The sequence below is a fragment of the Lonchura striata genome, chromosome 2 (genome assembly GCF_046129695.1).
Source record: "Lonchura striata isolate bLonStr1 chromosome 2, bLonStr1.mat, whole genome shotgun sequence".
Lineage (NCBI taxonomy): Eukaryota > Metazoa > Chordata > Aves > Passeriformes > Estrildidae > Lonchura > Lonchura striata.
The window spans coordinates 103,741,372-103,765,727 of record NC_134604.1 but is presented as its reverse complement, the minus strand read 5'-3'; the positions used below and the strand labels follow the sequence as shown (position 1 = coordinate 103,765,727).

The 24,356-nt window shown below is 39.4% G+C and overlaps 1 protein-coding gene across 2 annotated transcripts; it reads left to right on the top strand.

The window, feature by feature from the left end:
- Positions 1-185: 185 nt before the first annotated feature.
- Positions 186-23,799, top strand: ACOT9 (acyl-CoA thioesterase 9). Of its 2 annotated transcripts, XM_021552949.2 has the most exons (16): positions 186-594; positions 1,973-2,064; positions 3,692-3,718; positions 6,611-6,656; positions 10,250-10,420; positions 10,509-10,546; positions 12,560-12,643; positions 13,218-13,321; positions 14,117-14,190; positions 16,231-16,298; positions 17,230-17,341; positions 18,390-18,480; positions 19,621-19,706; positions 20,378-20,465; positions 20,653-20,803; positions 21,063-23,799. In XM_021552949.2, the coding sequence occupies exons 1-16, from the start codon at positions 581-583 to the stop codon at positions 21,119-21,121; spliced, it is 1,305 nt and encodes a 434-aa protein (XP_021408624.2). In that variant the 5' UTR covers positions 186-580; the 3' UTR covers positions 21,122-23,799. The 2 variants fall into 2 exon arrangements, with proteins under 2 accessions (XP_021408624.2, XP_021408625.2); XM_021552950.2 differs by lacking the exon at positions 3,692-3,718.
- Positions 23,800-24,356: the final 557 nt, after the last annotated feature.

Below are 24,356 nucleotides of genomic sequence, written 5' to 3'. Positions count from 1 at the left end.
TCCAACCTAAATCTCCCCTGACACACATAAGACTGTGTCCTCTCGTCCTGTCGCTGGTTGCCTGGGGCTGGTACACCCTCCTTCAGGGTATGGCACAGAGTGATAACGTCACTCTTCACGATTTTAAGACTCTTGGAAAATTCCGAGGCTCGCAGTTCCCTTCCCTAGCAGTGCCACCAAGTGACGGGCCGGAGCAGGAGGCCGTGTGACGGCGTGGGGCTCGCCTCAGGCTCCGGGCACAGTGCCCAGCGGAGCGCCGCCAGCCCGCCTTCCTCACGGCACAGTGAAAAAAATGGAGCATTAAAACGAAAAAAATAACGACGTTTATTAAGAGCAAGCCCCGGCAGGGCCCGCCCGCTCTGCCGGGCCCGCCCGACGACTAACGGTGTCCTGCCCTAACCTCCGCCCCGGGGAGCGGCCGCCACAGGGAACGGGGCCGTGGTGCGGCGATCCCGGGGCAGAGCGAGGGCTGCCAGCTGCGGGCGGCCCGGAGCCCGTGCTGTGCGCGGCGAGCCGCGAGTCTGCCGCGGGAGGACCGTGTGGCTGGGCAGGCCCCGCGGTGACAGACCCGGCGAGCACCATGCTGCCCGCCCGGTAAGGCGGCCCCGCGTCCTGCGGCGCGGTGGGGAACGGCGGCCGGGGGAGATGGCGCCATGAGGGGCTGGGGCGCGGCCAGGGCGGGGCACCCGGAACGGAGCAGCGCCGCGGGCAGCGCGGGCTCGGGCGTGAGGGGCCCCGCGGGGCGCGGCTGCGGCGGGAAGGCGTTTGCTGGCCGTGCCGTGCCGTGCCGTGCCGCGCCGTGCCGTGCTACACCGAGTCCCGAGGCTGCAGCAGTCACAGAGGCGTATCGCCATTCACCTCATTCCTGTGCATACGGGACTCCGCTGCCTTCAGAGTGTTGTGTTGGTTTTTTGTTGGTTTTTTTTTTTTTTGTTTTTTTTTTGTTTTTTTTTTGTTACTTGGTGTGTGTGTGTGTGTTTGTTTTCCCTTTTACTCTCTTAAGGCCTCCATGTGCATCTGCAGACAGTGAAGGCCTGTGTGTACATGATACATATGTGTAGATAGCGTACACATACATGAAGGGAGAAAGAGAGTGAGATGTGTAAATGGCCTTGCTTTTCTGTTGGTGCCTGAGGACCTGCCACCTTTCCTTTTTTTGAGGTGGAACCCTAGTCCTGGAGGAAGAAAATGAAGGGACCAGTAATCCATATTCCTTGTTAGGCTGATGCTGTGAGCTGTCACCAGGGGGTTTACACACCCTCTGTGTGTTTTGTGTTACCACAGTTATGCTTGCCTAGAGGAGTAGTGCTGGCTAGTTACCTTGTAGAATACTTAGTGAATTGTGGGTGGATTGCATTTTCTGAAGGGTTTCATGCTTGTCCCTTCTTGCTTAATGGTTATGGCTTTGGAGGAGAAAACCAGGCTTAGCTGAACGGGACTGCTTGTGAGATCTTGTGAAATCCTTTTTGGTATATTCCTCCTTCCACTGCTATGCACACCAGCCAAGTGCAGGAGAAGTGCATAGTTAAGGTCATGGATGATTTCCTAGAGGCACATGGATCCCATCTGTGTTAAGATGCTACAAGGTAGAAACTAGTGTTGAATCTAAATTGGTTGTCTCAGGGCATCTGAATAGTCAGTGAAGAGAACAATTACTACCAGTGAAGCATTCTTCTCTCTTGTATTTAGATAACGAAAGGTGTCAATTGGAATTTCAAGGGGAATGAGACCCTTGTTTGCACTGGAGAATCCACAGCATTAACTGGAGTTTTACCAGCATTAAGGGCACCTCTGTTGTTTTAGTAGCAAGTAATTAGTGGAACTGTTGAACTGATAGTATCTAGTTCTAAAAATCAAGCTGAAAGTAAAGACCTGTGCTTCTAAAATCACCAGCATAAATCCAACATTAAATCCTAAATTATTTTCATGGGATTATTTTTAATGACACTAAATTCTTCTGCTCTGCCTATAGGTTGTGCATCATGAGGAAGCTTCCTTCTGTTCTGGCTAGGACACTCACTTCTGGGACTAATGCCTCCCCAGGGCTTCCTGACATGTCTGAAGGTAAGGTAGATGGCTGTGCTCTGGAAAATTTAATGATGTTAGTGAGGAGTTTATTTTTTCAGGTGGTGTCCCTTCATGTATTAATATGGTTTGGATAATGAACGTGCCCTTGTCAGCTTCTGGTAGAAGTGTTCAGGAAGCAGCAGAAAATCACTGTGTTTGGAGGTGAATGGCACAAATATGCATAATCATTGAAACTGCAGATTGAGAGGCTCCTCTGGTTCTTTAGCCTTGGCAGAGCTTGGTTCTTTTCTGGCAGGATAACTGCTGCTCAGCTTGGGTCTTGATAGAAAGTCCATGTAGTGCAGATAGGTACAATGAGACTGAAGAGAATGGCCAAGAAATGGAGAATTGAGTGGAAATAATGCTGTACAAAACTTTTAATCTGTCAATCCTGTTAATTTTGCAAATTTGTAGAAATCTTTTAGTCGGATCAGCAGCATTGCCTCGTGAAACTGCTCATGTCAATAGAGCTTTGTGTTGAAAGTTTGTTTCAATGCTGTAATAGTAATAAGCTATAATGCTCCTGTTTCAGAAGCTTTTAAAAATATTTTCTTGCATTCTAATCCCTTGTGCTTTGAAAAGGGCAGGAGGAAAAAGGCTGGAGCCAGGCATAAGTAATTCCTTAATGGAGTTCTGCTTATTTCTGAGATCTTTTTTCCTTTGAAACAGAAGACACCAACAGTTACTGGTTATCCAATAAAAGAGAAAATGAGGGTTATTTGTTGTTAGATAACTTATTTTCATTGTTGTTAATAAATGGCAATTTAGGAAGTTGAAGGAGTGAAACAAGGATACATGATGTTGCATACTTGCAGATTGCCTTGAGTGTTTATTTGAATATTTTAAAATGATGCCATCTAGAAGGCCAGTAAAGACAGTGAAACTGAGGTCATCCTTGTACCCCAAGGGGTACTAATATTTTGTGGACTACAATAACTAAACATTTGAGATTCTGTTTCAAAATTGTTCAAATTCAAAATTTTGCAGATATGTAAACTATTCTACTGTTATGTAAACTATACCTTCAATTTGGTATCCATGCTTTCACAAAATACCCAGTATTTTCTTACTAGTTTTCCTCATGCTTCCTTTTCACAATTTCTTCAATTTGGTATCCATGCTTTCACAAAATACCCAGTATTTTCTTACTAGTTTTCCTCATGCTTCCTTTTCACAATTTTGGGTTCCCATTGTGAATGCCCTCACTTCTTCCATGGCTCTCCCAAAGGCTACACAGAGCAGGACTTCATAATTTTCCTCTGAAAAACTCTCATCCCACTTCCTTAAAAATGCTGCAGATAGTCTTTCCAAAGTTAAGTGTTTGTCAGCTGTACATGGTAGCCCCAGGTTTGAAGAACTGTTTGGGATTACACTGGAAGCAGACACCACACAGAGTCAATAGTCAGGGAACTGGAAAGCTGGCTTGTAAGGAAAGGACAAACTGAGTTGAAAACTAAAGGACACTGACTGTAAATCAGAAATAGATTGCCTGCAGTTACTAAAATTAAGGAGCATGTGCCTAAACAGAACAGAAGCAGGTAGAATAATCAGGTAACTCCTTATTTGATGTAAATTGCATTGTTTCTTTTAATTGTTAATCTAACCTGTGTTTTGTACTCCACAGGACAGTCACCCATTCATGTGACTAATGGTGTGTTGTGGTAATTTGTACATATTAAAATATTATAACACTAAACTTACTCAGCTACTGTTTTTCCTTGCTTTAACACTGATGAAAAATAAAGTGCCATCATTCTTCTCTGTTGCCTTGTTTAAAGCCCCTTTGCCTTTGGTGAATGGCCCTGGTCTTAATTGTGGCAGTGTTGCACTAAATCTCTGTCAGCACACTCTGTCTACAGTGCTGGATAAAACGTTTCTAAGAGGCTTGTGGGATTCAAAATCTCTCACGGCAACAGCTCCTGCAGTACTTGGCTTCATTTTAGACATCTGAATCTTCATCCTTCACTTAAGTCCAGGCCAAGCTGTGTACCAAAGCTGGTGGTCTCCCTGAACCTGGATGCAGCTGGGGAGGCATCAGCACGAAGGACATGGATCTCACTGGTAGAGATGGATGCAGTGATCTTGTCCAGCTGCCTTCCTCGTATCCTTTTCCACAGCACAGTGCAAATAAACTCAGACCCTGCTGCTCTGGCATTGATGATCCACTGATGCCAGTTTAGGAGATACTGTGCAATATGCTATTGTGAGCGTGATGGAGAGGTCCCATATGCTATAACCGTTTTGCCAATTAAGACATTTTCCAGATAAGAAAAGAAATAGCTTATAGATTTTTGTGCTTAATTTTCTTACTTAAATTTCTGTTGTTAGTTAAATTTCTAATACCTAGAAGAGCAGATAGTCTTCCCAGGAGGAAAAAATAGGAAAAGTTAAAAACCGTGTACTTATGAACCATAAAATGGACTAGATTTGGTTTGACAACATTTAGAAATGCTTTACACTTTGTCCTTTTTATTGTTAAGATAAACATCTTAATATGTTATCAGCCTGGAAAATATTTATTTTTATACCTAAAGCGGAAATCAGATGTCTTAAATGGGACTAGTAGCTTGTATACAGGTTTGGACATGAGATTTTTTTCAGAGCTTTTTACCTCTTTAGAGTTGAAAAGGAAGATGAATTTAGTTTAAGCAAAGATAAAGTGCTGTTTATTTGCTGTTCATCCCAGCACAATCTGCACACTGTTGAAAAATTGAGGTTTTGTGTTCTAGAAGCTGTAAGTGTTTCTGCTAACACTGTATTGATCAAATGCATGCAATGGCAGCTTCACAGGTGGAGTATGAGTAACAAGAAAGTAATACCTATTCTGTAAGCAAGCCTGCTGCTACTTAGGGAAAAAGGAATCAGACCTTCCCTGTTTCTGAAAGAAAACACCTCTCAAGATTTTCAATCAGTTTCTTTCCTTCAAATTTTTTTTCTGTTCTTAGAATTAGTAGTAGAAGTCTTCTAATGTCAAAACATGTTTTTAGCCTAATTTTGTAAAGAAATGAGGCCTAAGCAATCTATTTTTTGTCTTTGTCCACCTATCTTCTTGTCTTCCTGATCTTCCAGAACCTTTTGTTGATGTCAGCCAAAGTAGATGAGCCACCAGTCTCAAAGAGAAACATATTTCCAAAAATTTTGTGAAAATTGGCTTCCAAATCAGAGATCTGTTAGGGTGCCAGAGCTGGTGCTGGGGTCAGCCACGGACACTGGTGTTTGCTGGCTGTTGGTGAGTCACTGGACCCATGTGCTGGCTGCAGTCATTTCCTTGCCTGCCTCTAGCTCAGGCTGGTGCTTCTCTAGCAGGCAGAGCAGAAACAGGCTGGGAGTGTAGGGACAGGGGCTGAGGGTGCTGCAGGGGAAGGAGCAGGGAAGGGGAGGTTTGGGGTATAACAGTAGTGGTGGTGTGGGGGGACTTGGGCAGAAGCTGAAGTGACTGAGGAGGAGGGGAGCAGAGCTGAGCGGATCTGACTGAGAGAGTGGAATGTGATTTCAATCCTAGGAATTCAGCTAGGCTCCTCCAGGGTTTATAGTCCAGCTTGCTGAACACTGTGAATACTCTGACAGGGGATTTAGTTTGAAAAATGCCAAGCCTACTAAAGAATCAGTTTGTGACTCACCAGCAGCCTCTTTCAATTTTACCATGAAATTCTGACTATTTTTTGGTTGCTCTTCCTTGATGTGTCCCTAACATTTGAACCTCCTGGTATAAAAGATCTTTGTATATAAGCAAGGGATCCCTTCTATACAATTCTCAGCTTCTATTCTGAGCTTGGGAATTGTTGCTGCTTGTTTTCAGATGTTTCTAAATAGCCAACATTCACCAGCCATGGAGTAGTTTGGTAAATTTGATGGGAATTTAGCACACTTAACAATCTCATCTGAGAAGGAATAGCAAAGATGCTTATGTAGATTATTCTTGAAATTTAGGAAAAAATTGTGCAGAACTACTATTAACTCTGAGAGTGAAACAGGGCCAGAATAAATTGTACAGGCCTGTCTTCAGTGTCTTAACACTGTGTTCTTCCAGATTGCTAAAAATTTGGGCTATAAAACCCTGCTGGCAAGAACCAGTCTGCTGATACTTCCTGCCTTTGTGGGTGGGATTATTTAATTGGTATTCTCCTCATTCCATTTCCCAGCTGCACTGTTCCCTTTTATGTTCTTTTATGACTTTCTGATTTGTGTTATCTCCACAGTTTGTGTTTAGGCTTAATATTTTCACATCAAAATTTCCCAATCTAATCTTGATCCATGCTGTCTTTCAGCTGTTGATTAGCACTGGAGGTGACTGCACTAACAAACACTCGTCGTTGACTATGTGCAATAAGCTATGGCATCATTTTACTCAGACCATTACTATGATATGCCTACTAACAGCAGCAGAGAATTTGGCCAAACTTTCATTTCTGGGCTGCTATTTGCATGAATTTGCTTAAGCTTCCTGTTCTGGGATGAGGATTGTGCCTTTAACACTAAACAACCTCATGTTTATCACTTGCATAATTAAGCTTGATTTGCTTTGATTTTTTTTTTTTTCCAGTGCGGAGCAAATTGAGGGATATAGTGGGAGCATCTACCAACTGGAGGTACAGTGTGCATTACATGCATTTTACTTCATTTTTGAAACCAGCATGGAGCTAAGGGTTGTGGTAGTAGAAATTAGCAATAGTTAGCTTCCTGTCAGGGGAAGTAAAAGATCCCACTAAAAGGTAATTGATAAAAAGCTTCTGAATTGATACCTCGTGGATCACAAATTTCTCAGATTTCTCTTAGAAACAAATTATCTGATCTTGGTACTTACAAGATTGTCCCACTAGTTTTAAATGCAGTGGGAGTTAGTAGCTGTAGAGTCTGACTGTCAATCTGTGTTGCTGAGTTATCTCTAGGTGGATTGCCTACATGGTGGGTTTATCCTGCACTGGTTTCAGAGGTAGCTGAGCTTGTTCATTATGTACCAATGAATGGCACCTGTGTCTCTTTGGAAAATTGTCAACTTGGGATCTGCCTCTTCTTAATCAGGAGCATCTGGAGCATTTCCTTTGTTCCCCTACCTTAATTTTTTATTAATTTACATATACTTTAAATAATTGCTGGTTTGGCTTTATTCAAATTACTTTCCTCCCCATCCATTACATTGAATAAACCAGAATTGACTGTAACCCTCTGCTGTTACAGTCTGGAAAAATCAATTTAGCAGTCTGGAGGAATTACTCATTGCAGTTTGGTTGGTCCCTTTTTTTTTTGTTAATTTTGGCTGTGTTTGCTGAGCTCTTTTTTCCCACTTTGTGCAGTGATAGGGAACTGAAGAAAGGCATGCCTGGGTGAAGTGTCTGATGTATCCAGGCCTTCTGACTCAGTTTATCTAAACACAATTTCAGTCATTCTAACAAAAATGCCTGAATATGGGAACCTGATTTTTGCTTAGTAAGAGTAGTGTCTAAACATGAGAGGGCTTGAACTTTTCATCAAGTCAGCTAGAAACAGCTCTAGAAATTGTTTATGAAAAAACCTTTCCCACATCCCTAAATGGCTGAGGAGGAATGATGCCATATAGAAATGCCATTGGAAAACTAAGATTTTAGAGGGCTCTGGTCAAGTCTGATCTTCCATCTGTTTTTTTTCCCCACTGCTCCCATCCTGGAGGGAGAGCAGACTGAGGCCAGGATCACCAGAGCAGTGTTTTTCTTAGACAGGTACTTCTCTCGTGCTGTACAAAATACAGCAGAAATGCTTTGCAGATTAATTAATTCTTTAGCTACTGTGAAGAAGTAAAGCTAGGGAGATCACAGATGGGAGTGCTTGAGAGTGACAGGTTAAATACAGGGAGGTTGGGTGGACATGGATTGTGTAGCCTTTGAGAACTCACTTTAAAAATAGAGTGACAAAGAGTTGATACATGCAGAGACTGAACAGATGGGAATTTAACTGAGTTAGGCCACAGGATGACTGAAGAGGACAAATCTGAGGAACAGCTTGATAGGGGTCCTGAAAAGGGAGCTGGGGAAGGACTGATGGACACATATCTGAAATGCTGGGAGAGAAGAGGAATGCATGTTGGAGGAACATCTTTAGCCACTGATTTTGCTAAAAGGAGACTTTGGTTTGTGATTTCTCTTGTAAAGGCCAGTGGCATTTTGTATTTATTATGAAAAATAAATATCTTGCTTATGTGTTTATTCTGTTGTTGTACTTGTGGTTCAAATTATTAATCTGTTCATAGTCTAGATGGAGTTGTGGTTATTTCAGAAATACATAAACATTCCTCAGAATGTTTAGGGCAGGTGCTAGTTAGTATTTAGATGAATTATTGTTACTGTATGACTAGTACTGCAGTGTGTTACAGTATTTGTCTGTTGAAAAATGTTACTGCATTGAGCCTAATACTTCTGCGTATTGAAGAGTACACTCTGAAGTGGAAGCCAAGAAGAATTCTGCTGCTGACCTCAGAGGAGCCGGGATGGAGCTGGTGAAAAAAGAATATAGTTAAATTTTTATTGTTAGGTTTCTCTATGTTTGTAGACAAATTGCTGATTTACTTTCTGATTAATTTCTTTTAAGCCTTTCACTGAAAGAACTTGGAAAAAACTTTTTAAAAAAGTATTAAGATGCATCATAAGAGGCTCTTGCATCTTTCTTTAGTCATCCAGTAATATTCCATTTCTGTTTAGTGGCATAACTTAAATAATTAATCCTCTGCAGGAGGTTGTTATCTTTCTGTTTCCTCTAAACTGCATGGTAATCTTGTTTCCCAGCTGAGGTAAACCACATCTCATGTTTAAAACAAACAAGAAAATGAAACTAATTGAAGTTTTCTACTTGACTTTCATTCTTTTTGATCATGGATTATTTGCATTTCCCTGAAACTTATTAAACAGAAAAGAGGTAATATAAATATGTTGAAACTTGACTTTCTGAAATAATACTCAGCCAAGTAGGTCTTCATATTAAGTGGTTAATACCCAGAATTCATCCCAAGTCAAAACTTAAGACAAAATATTTTTTTTTGTTGAAATGGTTTTATGTTGTTTTCTTTTTGTCTTCTTCTTTTTTTTTTTTTAATTGGTTTTGTTAAACACAATGTCACTGAAACCTTAGCAATGCAGCAAACACAACTTGAAGGAATGGCACACATCCAGAAATTTACCATTAAGTCTGGTTGCTTAATGTTTTATGCATGCTCTTTCTCTATGGAATGGATCCATATTTTTGCATACTGCTTGGCTTTATACCAGAACTGTTGCATGTTTAACCCTTAGCTTTTTAATAGATGGGTGTTGATTTTAGGGATGTTTAGAATTACTTGCTTTATTCAGCCAGGTTGCACTTTTAAGGGGAGGGAAGTTCGGAACAGGTAAGAGAGCGTGTTGGGGAGGACTGTTCCATCTTGCAGATACCTGTGCAAAGAATCAACATGGTAGATTGGAAAGAAGTGACAGTAAGCTGGCCCCTTCTCCATTGTGAGAGTTGCAGCCCCTCTGACTTGGTGGTGCTGGAAAAGCAACTCTGAAGGAATTGTTCTCCCTTTTCTGTGTTGTTTCTTTCTGTAACTTTCTGTAATTTTAAGATGTCTGTGTAGGAAGAGAGTAGGTTTGTTTTCTTTGTCTTTGAGCTTGCTGTTAGAACTGACACTGCAATGGGGGAGCTCACCTGTGGATGATGGCAAATCTTAGCAGATTAGTTCACTTGTCATTAGGGGTAGCCAACACTGTGCATCTGCTTTACTTCTTGTGCTAGCCAACACTGCATCAACTTTACTTTTTGGGAGAGATTGTAAATTGATGGTCAGTCCTTTAAAATTGGCAGTGTGGAAGATTTGTGATACTGTAGCTCTGGAAGACATGAATATGTGCAAGACCTCATAGGTTAAATTATGTGTGATTTGTTGTTTTCAAGGGGAATGATTTTGGTAGCCTTCAGAATTAGATGCGTTTTGTTAATCTCATTAGTGTGAAGTGTGTGCTTGCCACTTGTACACAAACTATTTAAAAAATTTCTGTAATAGTCTTGCTTAGCATCTCTCATTTTGTGCATTTCACGTTCTTTTCAAGACGCGTTCACTGTGTCTTGCTATTTCTACTACGTTTTGGTTTTAACTTGGATAATCTTTGATGTGACATCTTTTAGTTAAGGTTTCAGTTCTCTTGTTGCACTTCAGAATAAAAGTTTTTTTTCTTACCAGGGATCATGTGCAAGCAATGCAAGAAAGAAAAGCTCTTCATACTTTACTGGCAAAACGGCAGGAAGATCTCCCTCCTAGGAGAATGAAGGATAGCTACTTGGAAGTTATTCTGCCTCTAGGAAGTCAGCCTGAAATAAGAGAAAAATACCTGAATGTTCACAACACTGTAAGGTAACAAAGCAACCGTGTTACACCTACAGGAAATTGTTAACTTTCTGTTTGCCATGTAAGTATTTAATTGTAACCCCCTGTATTGCAGGTTTGGAAGGATACTTGAAGATCTTGACAGTTTAGGAGGTATGTACCTGTGCCTTTGTAAAGGCTGCACAAAGTGTGTTTGATTACTGCTAAGTACTGGTGGGTGTGACACAGTAGGACCTTGGAGGGAAACATAATTCTGCCATTTCAGAAGGGAACGGAAAAAAGAAGACACTGGTAGTGAAAGAGAAGGAAGGATGATAAAGAACAGATGGAAGCAAAATTATTTGGCATCTTGCCTCTGTCAGATTTTTAAAGGACCAGCTACAAAAATAATTTTCCTGAAAAGTGATCCTAGATTATGAATTTGCATTGAGTGTGAACTCGGAGAAAATTTGTGGTGTGCATATTGAAAATGAAAACTTAGGATTTTTTTTAATTGTAAAAAAAAATCTCAACCAAAACTGCCACAAACACCAACAGTTAATGAGATGCAAATATTATAATGTTCCCTTTGGGGAGAAGAGAGTATAATCTGAAAAGAATGTTATGTATCCATTGAGAACAAATTAAAAACAACTGGTATATGTTCTCAGGTTCTGCAAATTGTTTTTAAGGGTAAAACCAACTCAGTAATTTAATGAGTTAGCTTTCTTAATTTTTTTCTCCTTTTTATTTATTTGTGGTATTGAAAAGTTCACAATCTTTTTCTTTTGTGTAATAAGTATGAAGTTGTTAATAAAACTGGCAGATACTTTTTCTTAAAACATCACCAGGTGATTTCCTCCTTCATCCTAGTTCTGTAGTTGGTTGGGAGATTTTTGATGGAAGTTTTTGACAAAGAATTAGGTACTTATTAAGGGGAAGTTGTGAATAGAACATATTTTTTCTGTTCCTTCTGAGAGACCAGATGGACAAAATTGAGGAAGGCAGAGAAAGAAATGAATGCATGTCTATCGAGGATAGATGAAATAGCTGCATGACTGATATTTCTTCCTGGGAGGTGGAAGATACTGGTTTCAGTATCTGTCCTGAATTAGAAAAAGAGACTTCAAACTGTTGGTTATCCTGCATTGTTAGATGAGATGAGCCTGTTTTTTATTCTGTGCTTTGTTTAATTCCCCCAGAAATCTGTGAAGATCCAATTTTTTTCCTGTGACAGCATAGAATGTCTTTGCCTTGTTTGCAGTCATACTGGGCTTCAGTCAGTTCCACTGGGGATGTATTATTTTGGATTAATCAAGATTCTGTCCCAATTAAATGATGTTCAGGGTGGTCATATTGATACAATAAGTTGATAGGCTTAACAGGTTTTAGAATTGTGCCTTCAGTAAACATAGGGAAAAAAAGATTACTTGGAAGGATAGAGATCTTCCATATCACAGATCACAGAATATTCTGGTTTGGAAGGGCCCCGCAAGGATCGTTACGTGAATAGTCCATATGGGGACTCATTCTGTCTTATCTCATTAAGTACAGTACAGATACTTTTGATAATGAAGATCTGTGTTGAGTGAAAATTATAGGAACACTAGAAAAAAAACATATCTTTGCAGCCTTGAATTACTCCAAGGAGCCTGTTTACTTGAATGTGCTCCTATGAACAAAGCTAATTAGTTTAAATAGTGCTTTGGCTAGTAGTAATTGCAGTGTGATAAATACCTCTGACTTTTGTTTTGTGCCTGTAAGGCACAGTCTATTTAATCTCCACCTCTTTAAAGGAATCCGTATTTAAAAAGTCCTCAGATAGCATGTATCCTTGGACGGCCTTCATGAAATCAAAATAGAAGCTAGGAAGAGTCTGAAACAGGGAGCTGCAGAGGTAGAGTGGAGAGATTATGTGAGACTGGAAGTCAAGTGATGAGCTGGTTTAAAATGCTTAGTTAAATTTATCTTCGTAGTAAGTAAATATGCATAAAACTGAGATAGCTGGTGCTGATTTCTTTATAGCAATCCTATGTGTTACATACATGAAGATGTGGAAGCTTTGCTTCACATAGTAGGACACTATTTTGTTTTTCCAGGTACCTCTTATGCTTTGTAAAGATGACTTTGATCTGCTCCACTTACGGTTTTGCTAAAGAGCTGGCTCCCTTTTTGATCTCTTCACAGTTCTTATTTGCTACACTCACACCAAGCAGGAAATGCAGCAAAGGTCTCCTTTATCCATAGTTACAGCTCTGGTGGATAAAATCAGTAAGTGGTAATTTAGTAAATAAAATAGTTTCATCTCCTTGTCTCACTCTTTCATCAGCTATTGCCTTCCTATGGTTGTTATTGAGGATACCTTTTTCACTCCTGTTTAGTTTTCTTCATCTTGTTTTAGCTTTGAAGTTTTCTGGCTTTTGTTGACAAGAGTTGGGAGGAGGCTTCTATAGATGCTTTTCAGCATTTCATGTAATTTCCCTTCAAAATGTAACTTATATGGTTCCTGCACTTTTGTGTTTAGTTTTATTTTGTGTGCAGATTCTTAGCTTCATTATTGGACAGTGTTTGTTTTTGTGAGTTGGACCTTGCTTGTGTGGCCTGTTCTGCTGAACACTCCATTGGGTCTACTGTCTGTCCACCTCTCTGCCTGCTTCCTACTCCAAAGTCTGCAGAGCCAGAAACTGCAGACAAGCAGTGAGGTCCCTTGCAACAACTGTCTTTTCTGGGTTTTCTTTGTGTGTGTTGCCACTTTCAGATCACATAAAGGTCCTAGAAAGTCTGGCCTGTCTAGTATTAGTTGTGAGTGATCTGTCTCCAGTAACCCCTAATATTTGTCTTGTAGATTTGTGCCAGAAGATTATACATCCAGACTGTGACATCAAATTCACAGGCAATGTTTCTTGGGTTGGGAAGACCTCCATGGAAGTGAAGATGCACATGCTGCAGGTTAGTTCCTGTGACTTCTCTCTGTCTTACAATGGGCATGAGGTGCTTCAGGGGAAGCATACGACAGCATATAGTGACAGGACAAGGGGGAACAGCTTCAACCTGAGAGAACTGGTTTAGATGAGATAGTGGGAAGAAATTACTTACTGTGAGTACAGTGAGGTACTGGAACAGGTTGCTAAGAGAAGTAGAGATGCCCCATCCCTGGAAGTGATCAAGGCTGAGTTGGATGGGGCTTTGAGCCACCTGATCTTGGAGGGTGTCCCTGCAGGGGGATTGGAACTGGATGTCTTTAAGGTTCCTTCAAACCCAAATTATTCTGTGATTCTATGATTCTGTGATAATTCAAGTAAACAGGTGCTTTTTTTATTCAACTGTTATCCTTAAGTAAAGTTTCTCATGTAGAGGCTAATGTTACACCTTTTTGTTCTGAACTCCTTACAGTGCTGGCATTAGTGGCAATTAGGGGTATATATAAAGAAAAAGCTATGACATTTCTCAGAGTAAATGTTAAGTGGATCCTTTTACAATGGCTGTGTTGATTTCCTCCCCTCCCTGCTCAAAGTTTTTAATAAGCATTCAGTAGTAAATGTTTACATTGCACAATTCCTGAAATGAAAGTTTTAATTATTTCCTTATTTTTGACCAATTGTTGGAGGGATTGGAAGGAATGACAGAATGTGGAAGTAAGCAGAATCAACAGTATGATTGAATAGTTTAGGTCAAGTAAATAGCTTGCTAAGCACATTCCCAATTTTAGAATTCAGTAATGTATTTTTTCCCTGTCTCTTTTAGCTACATGATGGTGATTACAGCCCTGTGTTAGATGCAACCTTTGTCATGGTGGCCCGGGACCCAGAGAATAAAAGGTAATTTGTAGGACAGGAAAAATTTCCTGACTTCTGCCATGCTGAAAATGGCAAACATGGCAGCTCGTTCTGTATGTGTAGAAGCCATATAATGTAGGTGGTAAATAAACCACACAGCTGATGCTTTCTGCTGGCAAGTGTTAACTTTCCTGTGACAAACTTCAGCAGTCATGATACCAGGAATTGCTGGTAGTCTTGGGATCTGACCCGTTTTTTAAACAGATTTTACTGTCAATTTGAGTAACTGGTCTGAATGCACACGGAAGTGAATGAGTCTGCCAGAAACTGACCTGCATTCTAGTAGTTGTTTGAATTGATTGAGTTTCAGTGGTTAAATAGTTTTTGAGTGACTAATACCATTAATTCCCTAATATACACTTAATAGGTGTCATCAGAATAATTCAGGTTAAAACTTGCTTGTATAAATAAAATGAAATTGGTAAGTATTCCCAGAGAACATAAAAAAAACCAAAAAACACACTTATTTTGTTATTTTTCTGGTTTTACTTTCTCTATAATTCCTTAGCTATTAGAAGAAAAGGCTGCTCAATTGCCGTTTAGATTTATGACTCCAGCATCAGAAAAAAATGGCTGTAATTCTTACCTCTTTCCTAGATAGCCTGCCCAAGTAATAAACATTTCTCTGTTTCTAATTAGTTTAAATAATTGCTTGTATTTAACAAATATGTGTTTAATGAAGGGGTTTTACTTAATATAATTATGTGGTCCTTATAACATTAGAAGGTTTTTCTTCTTCAGACTTTTTCTAAAACCAGTGAACATACTATACATTAAGAAAGCAAAATATATTATGGTTCCCATTTTGAAGACTAATTTTTCAAAATAAGGACATAAAATGTGCTGTAATTACACAGTAGCAGATTGACTGAGGACAAGCCTACATGGACTTGTGCACATAGATGCAAACTTCCATGGCTGTTGTACAAGCTAGCTGGCCACAGGCCAGCTGTGTTGTGGAAACATTCTGTCCATATAAGGAGGGTATTTATGTGAGGTCAAAACCCTTCAGAGAGGTACAGGATATGTTAGGTTGGCTGTAGCCCTACAGAAACAGTGTTGTGTGGCTTTGGGACCATAGCAAACTTGCATCTCAGGAGCTTGGGGCATGGCCAGGAGAGCTGATGTAGATGTGTGCTGAGCTGAGGGGAAATGAGCTCTGTGATGGAGAAGGAGCTGGTGATGTCCAAAATCCAGGGGTTTAGCAAACCAGGAAAGATCAGCTTGTTCTAAGAAAAAAGCACCTCTCTGCCTCTTGTTGCCAGCCCAAGTAAAGGCTAGGGGTAGAGGTGAATTTTTCAGCAGGTCTCTGTGTGTGTGCACATGTGTATGTATATGTATGTTGTTCTCAGCATTTGTATAAATTTTGAAAGTTAAAAAATAGTAATTAGAAACTATGGGGAAATCAGCTCTTGAAAATAAGTGTTTTTCTTACTTGTGCAAGTAATTAAATGTTATATAATTAGGTTAAAGTAAACTTATTTGTGCAGCAAAATAAACAGAAATCTTGTGCTCAAGGCATGTAATGATCTTTGATAAGTGGTACACATGGTAAACAGCTTTTGGCTGTTGATAAGGCTGTCAAGGGAGCATGTAGATTATAAAAACACTTGCTGGCTACAGCACTGTGCTTCTTCTGTTCAAGGAGGAATGGTACCAGTCAAGTTTTGCTTTAGACTATTCTAGATCATCCTGTTTCATTTCCTGAGTTTCTGAACAGCTTTATTCTTGAACAATTTTCATTATAATTTATGAGTAAAATTTTATCTTCTTAAAAACCATAGACGTGTCACTTTCTCTTTCTTGATTGTACTAGGTAGTGGTTGGATCATTTAACTGCCTCTTCAGACTTAAAGCTAATGTGATAGTCTGTTGGCAGCCATATTTATTTTTATCATATAACCTGAAGAATGTAATTTCATCTTGTACTGTGTATGCAAGCAGAAATGAAAGACTATTACAATGTATTTATGGCACAAATTCTTGTAAAATTTGTAACTTAAAAAAACTTCTTGTCCATAGGCCAGCATTTGTTAATCCACTCATTCCTGAGAGCCCTGAGGAGGAAGAAATCTTCAAGCAAGGGGAATGTATGTCATGTTCCTGGTAGTATGCACATCTGCCTCAGTTTAAACTTAATAGCTGTGAGGAAGCAAAGTTCAGGAGTTCTGCTACTTAGAAATGTTCCTAATTTGTTTAAAATGAGATTTTGGTTCTGTCCCATTTGTGTCAGTAGAGTTGAAAAGCCTGCTATCACATGCTTGGAAACTCTTGGGCTAAACAGACAGACACTCCTGATGTGCCCTGCACACCCTCTGGACTTCTCCCTTGGCAAGATGCTCCATCTGCTTTGTATCTGAGTGCAGCACAGGGCCTCCTAATACTCTGGCCAACTGATCATCCCGTGGTGGGCCTGCAGGACATCACAGCTCCTTATCTGTCTGGGTGCTTATGTTCCTTTTGGAAAGAAACTTAGGAAAAGTGGGAGAGCAGGGGAAGGAGCATATAGCTCCATCCTCATTTGTTTCAAGCTGGAGTTTTGAAATGGAGAATTAGAAAAACACTGAAGACTGAATAAAATCGACAGAAGATCTTTTAAGCTAAAATTTCAGTCATTGCAGCCTATGGTAATGAGTTCTGTCATAAACTTTCATTTTGTACCATTGGCAAAACCTGAAGCTGATTGTTTTGTAGGGTTTCTTGTTAGATATGCTCTGTACTTTGAGGGCAGTACTCAAGTTTTCTGTAGGAACAGTGTGTGGGTGTCATGAAATATGTGTAGAAGTTCTTCATCACTTTGGTGAGGTACTAGTGAACTTCTGCTTTATTTTTATTTCACTGCAGTCAAAATTATAAAAGCTACATTTCTCTTTGGATTTATAGCACCATGTAGCTTTTAACTTACGGAGGAAAAGAAAAAATAAATGGAAAGATGGTTGATTTCAGGTTAAAATTTTCAGAGCCATTGTTTGTTTTTTCTTTGAACTTTAATACTATTTGTTTTTTTTTTTTACTATTCAGTGAACAAGTTGAAGAGGGTTGAATTCAGCACTGCTTCCTTACTGAAAATGGCTCCCACTGCAGAAGAAAGAAACATTGTGCATGACATATTCCTTAATACACTGGACACAAGGCAAGAAGGGGAGGGGTGAGGGAGAACTGACATCTTGTGAAAGAGAAAATTGCCTTTTGAATGGGTGCTCGTAACAGAGTAGTCTGGAATAAATGCACATTTAAATTCTATGGTAGTTTATTTGAAATGCAGGTACAAACTTTAATATGACATCTGCAGCTCTTAGAAAAGTCTTCTGTTGTTCTAAACAAGCTGTTAGGAGTATTTTTGAGGAAAAATGGTAATAATGTTTAACCAGATAAGAGAATGGAATGTTTTTTTTCAGTCGTGACTAGCACAATTTGTTTTCTGCCATGATATCTAATTAAAAAAACAGTGAGAGCAGGAACTGGTCACCTTTTAACCAAATAAACTTGCAATGTGTTTTAAATACAGTGCCTGACAACGTTATTTGAGGGAGTTGTTAGCATGCTTCTCTTATACTTGAGATTAGTGTGAAGTCATCTGATACCAACAGTGATAGAACAATGTTTCATTACATTAGTGCAGTGTTGTATTTATGATAATTTATAATTTCTTTAACTTATTAGCCTATACAGTTGTTATTTTTAAAACTGTTTACCAAAGGCAGACTTGCTTTCTCTTAAAATTAGCGGTTGTACTTCTGCCTAGGTTTGAAAACTTCAAAAACTGTCTGCATGTTTGATGTATAATTATTCTATTAGCTCACTGTGTGCTTTTATTTCCTATTATGACTTAAAATACAGAACAAGGCTTTTCTGACAAAGCGTGCACTTTGTGATTGATCTTTTCTTTCATATACCTATCTCAAGCCTCTTCATTCACATAAACTTGTACATTAGCAAAAGTTTTTGAAAGATCGTGTGCATAAATTTATTGCAGTAACAAATCTAAGGACATCTTTAGAGAAGGCTTCAAGGTCAGCTGGAGCAGTGTTTAGTGGTAACACTTCTGTTTTGGGTTTATTTTGGCGTTCTATATTTTTGTGGGTTTTTTAAGTATGTGTCTGCATTTGCTATTTCTGCTTTTTTGGCTTGCTGAATTCTGCTAATTCTGTGGACTGTGAAGTTTATTGTCTCTTCCAAAGGACAGTGAGTTTCCGGAGTCGTAAATTGCCACCCAATTCAGTGTGGATGGAAGATGCAAAGCTAAAAGGCCTGCAGATTTGCCATCCTGAGGTATTTTGAAAAATATTAATGAATTACAGAAAGTTACTTAAGTAATTTTGAGAGGGAATTTTTACAGGGATACATAGTGACAGAACAAGGGGTAATAGCTTTAAACTGAAAGAGGAGAGGTTTATAATAGCTATTAGGAAGAAATTTTTTACTGTGATTGTAGTAAGGCTCCGGAACAGATTGCCCAGAGAATTTGTGGATGCCCCATTTCTGGAAATGTTCAGAGCCAGACTGGATGGGGCTCTGAGCAGCCTGGTCTACTGCAAGGTGTCCCTGCTTATGGCAGGGAGGTGGAGCTAGATGTCTGTAAGATCCCTTCCTGTTGTCACAGGCCCCCAGCTAGGTAATAATTAGCATTGACTCCATGATTCTCAGAAGGCTGATCTATCACTTTATTATACCACACTTATTAAGAAACCCATTGGCCTTACAGAAAATCACAATCCACACAGGTGGACCCAATTGGTCCTTCAATCCAAACACCATCACCAGTGGCCAATTAAGAAACCACCCTTTGGTAAACAGATCTCTAAAACACATTCCACATGTGCACAACAACTGGTGCAGCAAGTGAAGATAAGAATTGTTTATCATTCTTTTCTCTGATCTTCTCACAGCCTTCCCCAAGACAATGCCTGGGAGTTGTGCCTGCTGCTCTCTGTGGAGAGAGAGCTGCTGCCACACATTCCAACCCAAACCATTCTATGACTATGGATTTTTGCCTACAATTAGTCAAACCATTATTTGTTTGGCTTCCGCAGTCCTTGCAATTTAGAACCTAGTTTCTTTTGCCAGGTTTTTGTTATTTGTATGCATTACCACAGCAAAATGGACAATTTTTAATGACCTTGTTTTCTTACCAGACTGTTCATTCTGTGAAAAGAAATTCCTTTGCGAAGTGTTTCCGAGAGTTTGGCCTTTGGTTGCTGATACAATTTTAGGTTGTTATCTTATGCTATCAAATTAGTCAGATGAGCTCCTATTAAGTAAAGTTGCCTTGGACATTTTGAATTTTACTTACATATTTCATTAGTGCATTTTATATATTCAGGTGTTGGGACTTTGTTAAATACTGCGAACTGAAGTGCAGACTTCAACACAAGGCTTTGAAAATAATTTGGTATTTGTTTCTGTGTACAGGAACGGAACATCTTTAATAGGATCTTTGGGGGTTTTCTCATGAGAAAGGCATTTGAACTGGGATGGGCAACTGCTTGCAGCTATGGGTGAGTTGTGGACCTGCAATTTTTATATAATCCAGAGCATTTTGCTCATACACACAGGTTGGAAACCCGAGCGAACCAACTTAATAGCAATCTGAGCTGAAAAAATTTAGATGTCTGGTAGAATTGTGCACTGTTAGTCTGTTAGTGCGCAGTGCTGCTTTATTTGGAGCATCTATCCTATTTACAAAGAAATTGGCATCTTGCTCCCTGGAGCTTGGGTTTTAAGCATTACTTGTCAAGACAGAAAATACATCCATTTTCTGTTTTCTTTTATCTTACCAAGCTATTGAGATGGACTTCAAAACCATATAACATATTCATTATATTAAATAATTATTACATCTTTGCATTCAGTACACAGGAGTGGGTTCTAAACTTCTTCTGCTAACTGCTTGAGCTTAGGAAGTATGATTGGAGTAATGAAGATTGTCTAGAAAGTCTAAGTCATAAGATACAATAATGGTGCAATAATGTATCCTTAGAAAGTGTGTACTTCATTGGTGTGAGAGATTTCTTCAAGTGATGACATAACTCCTTACAGTTCCTGCAGCCTCTGTTTAAGAAGAGATTTATTCTCTAGTAACCTTCATTAAAATGCTGACAAGTAGATATTTTTTTTTTGCAAACATCCCTTATATTCTTGAGAAGAAATTTCTCTTTTGCTTCCTCAGGGGTTCCAGACCCTTTATTGTATCTGTTGATGATATCATGTTTCAGAAGCCAGTCGAAGTTGGATCCTTACTACTGCTTTCTGGACAGGTAGGAGTTGATTTCCTTTTGAAAAGGAGCAGACCTTGTCTTTGCTGTCACCAGTGTTACTCACTGGTAACGAGCTATGTGTTATGAGAGTGTGGGACTTTTCTTGTTTAACGGTGAAATGAAATCTGTTCCAGTTTTCAGCACTGGTGATAAATTACAATCTCTAACTCTTGTTTTAATTGTGTAGGTCTGTTACACAGAAAAAAACTACATCCAAATTCGAGTACACAGTGAAGTTTACAATGCAAATACCAGGGAGCACCATACTACCAATATTTTCCATTTTACATTTATATCAGAAAATGAGGTCCCACAAGTTGTACCTAAGACATATGGAGGCAAGTATCCCATTAATATGTTCTTATCATAATTCTGTAAAAGAAGATGAATTTGTTTCTCTTGGAACACTGGTCATTTTAATAGATGAACTATTGGCATTTAAATCATTCAACAGGATTTCATGGCAAGCCACATAGATTTTATGCTTTGATGATAGTGTGGATTACTTCTTCCTTTTTCCAGTCTGTTAAGTTGTAGTTGCCCAGTATTGATACTAAGGTACTAATGTGGTTCTCTCTTTTCTCCACTTTATTTCAGAGTCCATGTTGTATTTAGATGGGAAGCGGCACTTTACTGCAGTCATGAACGAAATCTGACAGGCACTGGGTGCTGCAGCAGCAGTGCAGCAGCATGCTGTCTTGGCAAGAGCTGTCACTAGAGGTGGCTAATGGACAGGTGCTTGTAATACTCAAAGAAAAACCCAACAACCACACAAAACCAAACCAACCAAACCCAAGCTCCACACCGAAACCTGTCTTTTCAGTACTCTTCATGTATTTCCATATATTTGGATTTTCTTATTATTTACTGCTAGAATTTGCTGAAATATTTTACATGCCAGTGCTAGGAAAAGAGGCTGAAAAAATGCGATTTGAGGCTTTGGATAGATTTTCTTTGTCTACTTTGAGAAATCTCATTACAGTCTTTGCTGTCTTGTCACCATCTGCTGTCTTTCCATTAGTAGCTCTCCTTTGTATTTCCCTGATAAGGGATAGAAGTTCTGTCAGAAAAAAGGTGTGCAATAAGTGGATACACACAGGCAAGGGAGTTTGACTTAAATTATTGTGTAAATTAGGTTAAGGATCATAATTCTTTTTTGAACAAGGACACAGGCATCTAAGTAGCAGCTGAGGCTCAGAAGTTACTAGTGTGTGCACAATGGAAAGCAGGTGTTTCCCATCTCTGGGGATTTTATAAAGTTATTACAACTTCTGTTTGGATGGTTTTCGTGTTCCCTTGGGAGGAAACTGATTTTTGCAATGAAAAGAGGTGGCTAGATGGTATTTTCTGGCGCTCTGTTTGTGTCCTTGCCAGTCTCTTCTAATTTTTTGTTTGTTTTAATATGGAACTGTATATTCCTTAGTGAATTATTTCTCATGGCTTGAAGACTAGAGGTCAGACTGGTGTGACTGGGTGGAACTGGGAAATGGCATTGTAGAACAGAACACTTTGGTTTGTTAAGGACTGGGAACAAAAAAGGTAAAATGCTGCCCAAATGGTAATGGTGATGTTTGGTGCTGCAGTTAGGGGTCCTTAGAGTCTGTGTTGAACAGCTCCCAAGTCAGCTGCTAAATGATGGGATCTTTATCTCACTGGTACAGCTAGAGGACAATCTCTTTTTCAGCTGGATTATTTATCTCTTCCCTTGGTGGAATGAAGTGCAGTATGAGTATTGCACAGCTCTAAAAGTTGTCAAGTTTACCTGTGAAGGACAGAGAACTTCCCCAACACAGAGGGGACACCATGGTGGCCATAACTATGGCAAATAAATAACAGGAAGAGAGTACTTGGTACTGAAGTGATTCTGATGTAATGGAGAAAGTTTTGATTATCTCTAATTTCTAGCACAAAGCCCAGTTTCTTGAAATCAGGAAGCTGAGTGGATAGGAGACATAAATTTTTAGCAGTATGTCATGAGCACAAAACTGCATCTCTGGTACCTCTCATCAAGATTGATGTCCTAACTTATCAGGACACCCAAAGAACAGTTGGGCTCGGGTTAAACAGATGAAATGTGATGTCTTGCAATACAGAAGAATGGATTCTGGCTTTCCTGTGAAGTTTAAAATATTTTCAAAAGAGGATGCAGCAAATAGTAATATGTCAATCAGCACAGATGCATGAACCACGCTGATAAAATAAAGTAGCATGTTGAGGTTCTATTTCTGAGTAAGAAAGCCTGAGAAAGTCACAGTTAGGAGCAGTTTCCTTTGGTGCTAGGATGGCATGAAGTTCATGACCCCTAGCAGCTCTTTGCTATTCCTGTGAGAAATTGCAATTGAGCATTGTAATAGTCAGCATGTTACACATCAGCCTTTCCTTCTTAAGATTCAGCTTCTGTATTGGGTAAGTTAGATGGCTTTCCAGAGGAGGTACAGGGTTGTGGTCTGATCCAGAACAGATTCTTGCATTGCTCTGATGTTAAGCTCTTGGTTCCTTCTATAGAGTTTCTCTGTACAGTCACACTCTAGTGCTGACTCAGCTCTATGACATTCAAATCTTAATGATTATGGTTGTGATGCTGTGGAGATAAATTGTATTTTCTGTGTTCTTCCTTTTTAAAACTGACTCTTATCAGACTGACCACACAAATAAAGAACTGAAATTGTATCTCGGCTTCTTCCCCCTTGTTGCAGAGATCAGTGTCAACTGTTAAAAAATAAATAGGAAGGCAGGAAATGAAAGGATCTATTTCAGAACTATGTTTTACTCCTGAGTACCTGCAGGTTTTTATCACTGACCCAGTGATCCTATTGGGATCACTTTTTTATAACACACAAGTTAAGGGGATGCCAAATTCATTCTCTACTGACTTTTCAGCTGCATTTAAAGATGAATTTATCATAATTTCTATGATAATTCAGCCTTTGGGAAGGGGTTGGAGAGAAGAGGTAATAGAGTATGGAGGAAGGTGTGACATCAGAACTCTGGACACAGTGAAGAAAATGAATGCCACAAATGAAGATGCATAGAAGAATTGATGTGTTATCAAAGTTTATGATAACTTAATCACATCCCACAATGACAGATTCAGAATGTATGTGCAGCCATACAGAATGTGTGTGTATATGCACATATGTAAAAGATATATGCTTTTCAGTTTATTGCTATATATATGTACTCATGTATTTTTTACTCTGAGATGGTAACTCCAAGCTGTCACCCTCTCTGGTATCTTTGTTCAAGGATATGCATGCTGCTTGTGCCTTTGTGTGTATGTGAAAAAAATGTTCTCAGCTGTCACATTTAAAATTAAAATATTTCAACATAGTAATTCATGTTGGGTTTATGTTGCAATTTATATCCAGCCTGTCACTGCTGTAGGTGACTAAGCATTACCACAGAAGCCTAAAGGAATTGCTAGAAAATATTTTTATTTATAGTAAGCTTAACTATATAATTGATTGACTGTGGCTCTGTAGCAGGAAGCAGATGTCTGTGCTCATTGTTTCTTGGAATACAGTGAGGAGAGGAGCAGGACTGCCTCCCCTTACCCTTTCACTTAATAGTGATATAAAAGGATATTTCTGTGGAATTGGGTGAACTCAGTGCCCAAAGGAATGCCATGTTTCAAATGTTTTTGTTTTTCTGTTGTTAAAAAAGTACTAAAATTACTCAAACTCCATGTAACAGCTTCTGATAGCCCTTTTTCAAATAGGGACCATTCCTTCCTGCAGCCCTGTCAGATTTTGCAGCCATGTCACATTGTACAGCACTCTGGAAAGAAGTTTGCAGGAGCTGGTGCAATGTGGGCCATGGAGCAAGAGTTCTACTTCAGAAACCTGCTCGAAACTCACTGCATGCTCAGTTGGTTTTACTGCACATCTGGTC